The 10,139-nt window shown below is 35.9% G+C and overlaps 2 protein-coding genes across 5 annotated transcripts in view; both read right to left on the bottom strand.

Moving 5' to 3' along the window:
• The window catches only part of LOC109829057, a 2,453-nt gene extending 2,350 nt beyond the window's left edge, over positions 1-103 (bottom strand). The window contains exon 1 of the mRNA XM_020396128.1: positions 1-103. Within this exon, the coding sequence (XP_020251717.1) occupies positions 1-40 (40 nt within the window). The 5' untranslated portion in view covers positions 41-103.
• Positions 1,475-9,934, bottom strand: LOC109829056 (protein WVD2-like 7). 4 transcript variants are annotated; one of them, XM_020396127.1, is made up of 10 exons: positions 9,691-9,934; positions 8,834-8,906; positions 7,546-8,274; positions 5,007-5,240; positions 4,700-4,743; positions 4,489-4,593; positions 4,324-4,420; positions 4,160-4,231; positions 3,886-3,996; positions 1,475-2,182 (listed from the first exon to the last, which is right to left on the bottom strand). In XM_020396127.1, the coding sequence occupies exons 2-10, from the start codon at positions 8,867-8,869 to the stop codon at positions 1,874-1,876; spliced, it is 1,737 nt and encodes a 578-aa protein (XP_020251716.1). In that variant the 5' UTR covers positions 8,870-8,906; positions 9,691-9,934; the 3' UTR covers positions 1,475-1,873. The 4 variants fall into 4 exon arrangements, with proteins under 4 accessions (XP_020251716.1, XP_020251715.1, XP_020251714.1 ...); XM_020396126.1 differs by having other exon boundaries at positions 1,475-2,185; positions 9,739-9,933; XM_020396125.1 differs by having other exon boundaries at positions 1,475-2,185; positions 9,677-9,932.

Below are 10,139 nucleotides of genomic sequence, written 5' to 3'. Positions count from 1 at the left end.
CCGCGGCGGCGGATTTGGCAATGGATTGGAGAAGCGTCATTGATTAGGGTTTTGGGTTTTGTTGAGGGTCAGGTTGTTTTGGGGTTTAGGGTTTTTATTCGGGGGAGAGAAGGAGACAGGAATGGGTGGTTTTTGCAGACAAACCCCTAGAAATTTAAATTGACAGAATATTGCCCTGATTCTAGAATCTTGTTTGAACAATTTTTTAAAACAGCCCCATTTTATATTTTTTATTTTTAAAATCGACCCGTTTTCTTTTTATTTACCAAAACCGATCCATTTTTTGCCACGTCAGCCTAATCACCCTCCTAAACAGTCGGGGTTGTCAACCCCGACTATTTAGGAGGGTGTTAAACCCCAATTAGAAGCTTTAAACCCTAAAATTTTATGTCCTAAATAGTCGGGGTTGGCAACCCCGACTGTTTTGGAGGGTGATTAGGCTAACGTGGCAAAAAACGGGTCGGTTTTGGTAAATAAAAAAAAACGGGTCGATTTTAAAAATAAAAAAAATGAAATGTGGTTGTTTTGAAAAATTGTTCAATCTTGTTTATATCTTTACTCCCTCACATTTTTATAATTTGCATACTCACTTCGCTGGCATGAAGTTTACGCATTTAAATTAATTGCACTTAAATACCCTATAATTTTCCTTAATTTGCTCTTATATAGTCACTTATTTTCGGTAACACTTGTACACCCTAAAGTTTTTAAAACATCCTCACTATTTTGCCGACACTTATCTGTCCTAAAGTTTTTATAACTTGCATTTAAATATTCTATTTTTTTTAAATTTGCACTTGTATACTCCCTTGTTTTTGACAACGCTTATATACCCTAAAGTTTTTAACGCTTGCACTAATACACCCTCATTTTTTTTGCAAGCACTTACTTATCCTAAAGTTTTTATAACTTACACGTAAATACCCTAAATATTTTCAAACTTGCTCTTAAATACCACACAGTTTTAAAAGGAGGCGGGCACTTAAATACCTTCAAGTGTGCATAACTGAGGGTATTTAAGTGCATCTTTTTAAAACTTTAGGGCACAGGCATTTTGGTTCTAGTTTTAAAAAGACTCTAGGTTATATAAGTGCTGTTATGCTAAAATAAATGAGTGTATACAAATGCAAGTTTGAAAAACTTTAGGAAGTATAGATGCTAAAAGAAAAAAAAAACAAGCGAGAGAAAGTAAGTGCCAAGTAAGAGAAACTACGAGGCTTTGAATGCAATTAAGCCTTTATTTAACATTACTAGCATGAAAACTTAATGGAAGCCAATAGACTTGCAAAAAGTTGCAGTATTTAGAGAACTACAGGTTTCAATACGCTAGCTAGTAAGCTCGATATCAAAGGCTTTATATACAATATGATCCGAGTTGGTCCAAAACCCGTAGGCATCACCCACTCCTAAGCTACTCCAATTCAAACAATATATGCCAGAGGTTCATACGCAGATTAATAACCATACAACATGATAAACAAAACTTGCATCCATAACTAATTTAAATATGAGCAACACATTCGAACTGCTACATATATAACTTAACATAAACATGGGCATCATTGATACAACATTTGGTTTTGCAACAGAAAGGAGACACCACAAGTGACAATTTACTTCACTAGCATACAGTCCATTACATAAAAATACGAGATCGACTAGTCTTTTTTGGCTTGAGCTTGATGCCTATTTCCTCAGCTCTCAGATCCTGATACCAGAGAGGGAATTGACAATTTTTTAAGGAACCTTGAAATTCTGAGGGATCTAGAAAATTACCGATGAGAAGGCTGCAATATCGACCAAATTCCACTAAATTTCTCTAATTTCGATAGTATGAACGAATGAATTAAATTAGAACATAAGCGAAAATGACTTAAGAGGCGACACGGACGGCAACCTTTCCACCAACAATGCCACGCTTGATCACATCCCCCACGTTACTTCTTTTCACATGATCAACAACTTCTCTTCTCTGTCCGTTAGCGCTTCTTACCGGTTTGTTTTTCACGTCTTTTTCCCTTTCATTGGTAGGCTTAGCTGACCCGGATGCCTGATTTGGTTCATCACTGGATGGGCTTTCCTGATCCGAAGCTTTCGGAAGAGAGGGTGATTTTTCTCTATGAGAGGTTCGGATCCCAAGATTTGCACTTTTGCTTTGCAATTTTTGAGGTTTCGTCGTTACCTTCTACAAAGAATAAAATGAATCACACATTAGCAATGAAATATGTCAGTAACTAATCTCGAAAACTGGAAATCGTGAACCTTAGCCTATAGAAAAGCTGAATATGATGATGTTTCTACATCATTGTTATTTTGAAGATCTATGCGGGTTTAAGTGTCAAACAAACGGAGACTTCACTATGGGGCAATAATAGAAAAATCAGTACATTCATAAGGTTTTCTCAGCACATGAATTCACAAGATTCAAAATATTAGCACAGATTGTATGCAAATTTATCTACATACTAAAACAATTGGAGATTGCATTGCTCATAGCTATAGTGCAACCCCAATTAAATTAGTGTATACATAGATAAAATAAAAATTTATGGTATCTCACTCTTTTGCCTCACCTTCATAGCTCAGGTCAAAGAAAAGAAACAAAGCAAACAATACACTACAGACACCTCATTAACCAAAAAATTTGTTTTTTTAGGGTTTTTTTTAATTTTTTGCCTCAAAGCCCAAAGTTCCCCTCCATTTATTTTTGAACTCACCCATACTCAAAGTTGTTTTGTCACCTACCCCCATTTATTTTTAAACCTACATTTCCAAAGTTCTACTATAATTTTTCGGCAGTAAATCAAAAGTTTTACCCTCATTTATTTTTAAACTCACTTCCAAAATCACTCTTTAGACATGAAATACAAAGTGGTTACTTTTTTGTTTTTTTCACATCAATGTAGCAATATCGCAAACTATATTTGAGTGTGTTATTTTTATTTTTTATTGTTTTGAGGGGTACAAATCAATGTCTTTAAAGGGTTTTCTGCCTATAAATGCAAAAGGCTTTAAATTATTTGCTTTTAAACCAGCTTGATTTTAAAATCACTCCAAAACTCAAAATACTCTGTTGAAAATAATTTTTAAATCACTTTGCATTTCAGCAGTTTGTTATACAATATAACTTGCTACGTTTTTTACGCTATTAGATACAATGTATTGTTAAGCCAAATGCTCAAATCTTTTTTTTTTCTTTTTTTTTCTTTTTTTTTCTTTTCTTTTTTTCCTCTTTTCATACCAATAGCTCCACATTGCCAACTATTGATGGGTTCTTTTTTTAACCAAAGTCTTATCCCCAATTATTTTTAAATCCACCCACTTATGATATGGGTTTTCTACCTATAAACCATAAGTATTACCCCTATTCATATATTTTTAAATCTATCAACTCTTAAAATACCCATAAACACAAAATGCACCAACATAATTTTAAAGCAACCCTGCATTTCAATAGATATATGATGCAAGTTGCTATAATTTTGTTGCAACGTGATATATTTTTTGTTCTAAATAGTTATACAATATAGTTTTAAACCAAATGCTTAAACACGTTATTTTTGTTTTCCATGCTAATGTCAAGGCAATGTGCGTATCAATTCTGCTCATTTCTACATAAAAGAAACAGATGTCCAAAGAAGGGGGGGAAATGAACAGAGGGTCACAGGTAAGCCTAAATAGCATGACATTGGTTCAGGAAACAATTATTGTGAAACTTAATAAATATTGAGCCCAACATCCAAATGCTGATAAATAAAGATGCAAACAGATACCTCTTTGCTATATAATGATGTAGAGGGTTCAATATGATGACTTCTAACATTTTACCATTTACTTCAAGAAAAAACGACAATCATTATACTTGAACATAATGCAGCAAGATACCTTTTTCCCTTCAGAAGCTATTGACGTTGCTTCATGGTAAAAAGAAGGCATAGGGGTTGCTTTGAAATTAAGGGTTCTCCGAAACTGCTTTATAGCTGCTTCTGTCTGTTCCTGAATATTCAAAGACACCATTCATTAAAAAAACGCAGAGTGAAAACAATGGACGAAACAATTCAAAAAACTAACAAAAATGAACCTGACAGATATAAAAGCATCAAGTAGCTAATTGTATGTTGAAAATATAAAACAGATCTGGTGCAAAATGAGAAAAGACCTGTGTTCTAGCTTGAATCTCACTCATTTCAGCCTCCTTTGCATGAAGCTTCTCCTCCAACTTCATGTAATACTGAAGCACATAAAACAGCTTACACATAAGCCAATTATATTACTATAAATTGGCAAGCTTAAAGTCAAAATTATGACAACTTATTTCCTTGCCTCTTTTCTTTTTTCAGCCCTTTCATCACTTTTTAAACTAAAGATTACACCATTTTGCTTTGTTTCTTCCTTAGCAGAATCAGGAACACGCTTAGACCTACACGAATAGGAGTTAATGTAGAATTTCTAGTTAAATACAAAGGGGGAGTTATGATGTTCACTGACCTGCTCACAGGTCGGCGTACATCCATTTCACTTTTTCCAGAAACTGAATGAGGCATAATGGTACTCTTCTTTATTCTTAAGTCTTTCTCAGTGTTCACGTCAGACCTAATAAGTTGCATGTTGGGAAACGAACATCTTAATGATCTCAACAAAAATGCTAATTAACGAATAAGTTAAACATGTTCCCAGTTTGTCGAGAGAAAAAAAATACCTTGGATTTCCTCGACTTACTTTGGCTTTCGTATTTATAGATGGCTGCAAAGTCAATTAACAGTTAGAAGAAGAATATGCAGCATGAAGAAACAAACAATTATATCTTCTGTAAAACTTACATGTGAAGAACCTGTAATTTATACAGGTTAACCAAGTTCATAGACCAACATAAAAGCATCATATTGAAAAATACCATCACAAGAAATTGAAACCTTTCAAATTTCTCTAAAGCTATGATTTATGCTGTTAAAAGAAGTACACAGAAAAAAAAATTATCCTGTTTATGAATAAAATTTAGACTATACCTCTTTTGATGTTTTCGGGTCAGGAGACTTTGGTGTTGGAGCCCTTAATGTTGACTGCTTCACTGACTTTGTTCTCCGAGTGGTTTCAGTTTCTAGATTTCCAGTAGATCTGGAGAGAGCCTTCCCAGAAGACACATAACTTCTTTCAGTTGATGGCTTTCTCATATTTTGTTGAACAGGCAACTTATTAATCTGTTTTGTTTTTGCAGTTTTCTGGTCAACAGCCTCTTTACCCTGCAAAGAAAATTAAAAAAATTCAGCAACGTTTTGCAATTACAGCAATCAAACAGAGAGAAGAATCAGAAACAACAAAACTCTTATCTCAAATTTGTAGAGAACTGCATCAATCATTTTGCAAGTCTGTTCAAAGTCATCTCCTTTCTTAATTAGAAATATAATTATGTTTCCTACATATGCTACCAAAGTCTCACATGCACAAACTACCACTAATATATTCTACTGCATCTGCTGATAAATTAGAATCGCGATTATCAGCTAAACCTTTAGAAGAAAGGTATTATCAATCGCAGAAAATGTATGAACCAATCCCCTTGTTTTTCATATATAAGTTACTTAAAATCTTGTTCAAGCACAAAAGTATAATCATTTATCAGAAAATAAGGACAATGATGGCACTGAGACAGGGGATAATACAGGAATCTAATGGAAGATGCAGAGATGTGGCCAGGAGACTGGAAACCAAAGGCGAAAGGTTATCTGTGTTCAGTAAAATTGTGTGGAGGTCAACTGACAAATGCATTGAGGACCACTGATACACAATATCATTTCTAGTAGCTTTCAAGTGTCCGTGTCACCAGCCCCAAAGATTTGGGATATGACTTGTTGTTTTCTTGTTTGTTTCAGTGGTGCTTGCTCCAATCTTGTTCAATCACAATTATATAAGCAGTAGGGAAGCATGATTATGAGATCATAGTACTGGATGTTGGTGTAAGATGGCTAGTAAATTGGGTCGGGATGTGAATTTTTGGAACAGAGGTGGATAAGTGCTCGACAGTGGAGGATGATAAGGAAAGACCTAACTGGAGTTTATTGGAAGTTGGATATTAATTATGGTGGAGAGTCTGAAGACTAAAGGAGTAGAAAATTTTCTACTTTTGGCTGCTCCTACTTATTCAATGTAACTTTTTCGTGCACAGGTAAGTGTTGTGACAAGACCACTACAGTGGACTGTCAATGATGGCGACTGATACGGGTGTATCTTCTCTTCGGAAAAGCGATCTTCATGGGAGCTTGAGGATAGATGATTCTCATGATATCTTGAGAATAGTGGTGTGAAGCGACACGACGGAGCACAGGTGGAAGCGTGGAACGAGACGGCGAGCAGCAGATTCGAAGAATCCAGATTTCAGCTCGTGAGTCGACTCATACATGTACATGAGTCGACTCATCAGGTTGAGTCGACTCATGCCTGTCATGAGTCGACTCATGAAACCCAGCCGTTTTGTCAAAAGTTTCTGTTCGGTCGACTCATCGAGGTTTCCTGGGCAGACTTGGTTTCTGTTTTGAATGAATTCTAGTTGGGTTTGGTTTTGGTTATTTACCAGATTGCCACCACGTTGTAAACCCTATAAATATGGACTGTTTAGGGTTCTAAACAGAGGGGAGAGGCCAAGATGTAGATCTAAATGTTTTAGGTCTAAGTGAGATCCTAATCAAAAGGATTAGGGTTTAGATTGTGATCATCCGAGATAATCTTAGAGATCTTAGATCAGAGAGAGATTCTAATCTTTGTATTAGGGTTTAGGGAGGATTGAGAGGTTGTTCTCGATTCTAATGAGATTGTGAGAGAGAGATTTGTAATAATTGATTCTTCATAATCTAGAGAAGGTATTTTCCTTCGCCATGATTTGTAATAATTGATTCTTCATAATCTAGAGAAGGTATTTTCCTTCGCCATACTGAATTGTTCTTGTGTTTTAGTTGTCTTCTTCTCAACTCACCTTTTGGTAATTCCGCGACCAAAGAGTGCTCGCACGGCGACTCGTATCAGCGACACCAAATGAGGTTGACATAATTTGATGGAGGAGGTTGGATGGAGGTCCCTGCATATGGCTTGTGGAGATTGTTGATGAAAGAGAGTAAACACTTTGTAAGTTTATCATGAATGACATAATTTTGGCAATGTCTCTGTCTAAAATAGAGTCCAAAAGGTCGTTATTGGAGAAAATAAACATTAGTTTTTTCAATTCCTTTTCTTTATAGATTTGTTTCAAAAAGACATAACAAAGTTCTACGCTGTCCAGAGAAATCTTCCTTTACCCGGGTTTCAGAGCAGGAGTCAAAGAAAAAGAGAGGGAAAAAAGCATCGGAATGTATAGTTAATAGGGTTTATTTGGTTTACAAAAGAAATGTTGGTTTACAAATAAAGTACTTAGCTTTAGCAACATGCTATCCTCGTGAAGAGATATAAGCAAGCAAGAGGAACACATCATAAGTGATCATCAGCATTGCAGATGTATTCAAAGATTAAACCAGAGAAATGTCGCTATAAGTTGAAATGATACTGATGATCTCTTACCTTGAGTGGAGCTCTTTGAGCTCTCTTATTCAAGGTAGGTGATTTCTTCTTCTCAACAACAGGCCTATTAGATGAGACATCACTCTTCAATTCCTCCACAATTGTAGCTTCCTTCTTTTCTACCTGTTCTTCCACAGCTTCCTTCTTTTCAAGTAGTTCCTCCATAATCACAGCCTTATTGTCAGGCTCCTGTTCAGAAACTATGTGTAAGTCGTCCTTATTTGACATCACAGGCTCATGTACCCATTGATTGTGAATAACTTCATCATGATCTGATAGTTCACAAGTACGGTCTACAGCTCTCTCAACATTATAAGGCACGGACTCTGCTGAAATTTCAGACGGCCAAGTTTCTTGCAGTTCACACTCCATCATGTCATGTCCATCTGAGCCAGATGGTGTGTCATCATACCAAATGAATTCAGGTCTTCTTTCATCATCACCATGATCTTCAAATTCATCAGAGCATCCTGTGTGGTGATCAAGGTCATTTCCAGCAGTCTGGCACTCAGCTGTAAATTGATTCTCCAATGAAGCCTGAGGAAGAAGAGGCTTCTTCTTGAAATGGGCTTCTAGGATAGCTCTCTTCTGAGTAACTGAACCGGGAGTAGAGTATTTCTCAACCTCCTCAAGGTATCTGTTGTGGGAGAAAGACGATCTTCTTTCCCAGGACAAGGATTCTAGTTCAAATCGTCCAAATGATATGGAACCGGTGGGCAATCGATCAGCCTGTGAATGCAAGAGTAATCATAGACATCATTCAGTAAGTGCTTTAGTAGATCTACATATATCTCAGTCATAGAATCATAGATCTGAACAAGTGAAACTTCTAGATAGATAGACCGGTTAGCATCAATTGCTTCCCAAAGGATATACATTTTAAAAAGAAATCAATTTCTTGTCCAAAAAAAAAGAAAAAGAAAAAAAGAAGAAGAAATAGAAATCAAAGTCAAAATATTTTGAGTAAATGGTTTCTTATGGATTTTTACTTTATGAAGCTCTTTCTAGACCATTACAAACATATTATGGACAAGAATTTGGTGGTTACTTTATTGACGAGCTTCTCTGAGTTAATAATTCAATGGTCCATTTAGACAAAAAGGATAGTGGACCCTTTTGCAACATAACATAGAATCACTTGAATAACAAGGGACACATCTTATAAAACTTCAAATATCACATAAAACACATGTCGATTTTTCATTCCCGAACCATATTATAAATTCAAAACGTAACCAGCTCTTAAAATAAACTCTAAAGAACAGAAAGCAATTGAAAAGCTAGGCACCTGAAAGCTAATGCAATCCTCAGTTTCTCCTGCCATAGCATCCCAAGAAAAGCTTCACATGCATCTACAACATCTGCAAACCCAACAGAAACACTGACCCAAATTAGCAATGTACTCCCAAAATCATTCAACAATTCCAACAACAAACAATATAACCACTCTTAAAAATGGAAGTAAGATTATATATCCATAAGTCAAATACAAACATATACAACATAAGAATGCACATCCACAGCAAATTGATCCCAGGATTATCAAGCTCGAAAGAATGCCAGCCAAGTTCCTCCATGTATTCTTCGAATGATGATTTACATAAAAACTGAATTTAGATATTAAATCTCATCCACAAATTTACTAAAAAATCAGCATAGCAGCTTGTGTAGAACGGGGCAATGTCAGACAACTTCTCAAGTTTAAAAAACTCAAAATATCCCAAAAAGTAACCATCGTTTTCACATGGATATAAAATTCAAAAAGATGTAAAATAAAATAACCACCAGCATTTGTCTTTGCACAAAGTATCATAAAACAGAAAAAAAAACACTCAATTATCCTCTCCCTTCAGATTATGTAAAATTCAAAAAGATATAAAATAAAATAACCACCAGCATTCGTCTTTGCACGAAGTATCATAAAACAGAAAAAAAAATCACTCTATTACCCTCTCTCTCTCTCTTCAGATTAGAAACCCTAGCCGATAGCTAGCAAACCTCAACAATCATCAATTTCCACTTAAAAAATTCACAGAATCGCAGAAATTACCCAAAAATCAACATAAAAACTTCTCTAAGACGTAAAAAATCACTTGAACCAATAGAATTCAAGAAATAAAAAAAATCTAACATCGAATTACAAACCCTAGCCCCAGCAAGACAACGACCACGTAGTTCCACTAAAATCTTCACCATATCGAATGAAACCGAGCTCGATCGATAGATTTCCACTCGATCTCTTCAAATATTCCACTGAAACTCCCTCCGGATCAGCGAAGCACGCGAATCTTCCGACTCTCGATCGCGATCTCAGTGAGGGGGTAGAGAGAGAGAGAGAGAGAGTACAGAGCACCGTTCTTCACAAGATAAGAAAAGAGTACTTAGAGAGAGAAAGTAGTTTCTCCGTCTTCGGCTGTCTCTTTTTGTCCTTATTCACCGCTGAGTCCCACTTCACGCCGTTAGTTTTAACGACAATCTGGCTGTTACATATGGCTCCGACACCGACACGTGGCAGCGGCTCCATGATTTGACCATCTATTGGGCATGCAAAAGTCACAACGCTTTCGAGTAGTAAATGAAAGGGATTCACGGAT

The sequence above is a fragment of the Asparagus officinalis genome, chromosome 1, assembly GCF_001876935.1.
Source record: "Asparagus officinalis chromosome 1, Aspof.V1, whole genome shotgun sequence".
In the NCBI taxonomy this organism is placed as follows: domain Eukaryota; kingdom Viridiplantae; phylum Streptophyta; class Magnoliopsida; order Asparagales; family Asparagaceae; genus Asparagus; species Asparagus officinalis.
The sequence above is the reverse complement of the archived record's forward strand: the minus strand, read 5'-3'. Positions and strand labels throughout refer to the sequence as shown.

Coding starts and splice junctions, on each gene's coding strand:
- LOC109829056 (XM_020396126.1), bottom strand. CDS start 8,869: ATGGCAGGAGAAACTGAGGATTGCATTAGCTTTCAG. Junction 5,241..7,545: donor CTCAAAGAGCTCCACTCAAG/GTAAGAGATCAT, acceptor TTTTCTTTGCAG/GGTAAAGAGGCTGTTGACCA. Junction 4,232..4,323: donor GGGCTGAAAAAAGAAAAGAG/GCAAGGAAATAA, acceptor TATGTGCTTCAG/TATTACATGAAGTTGGAGGA.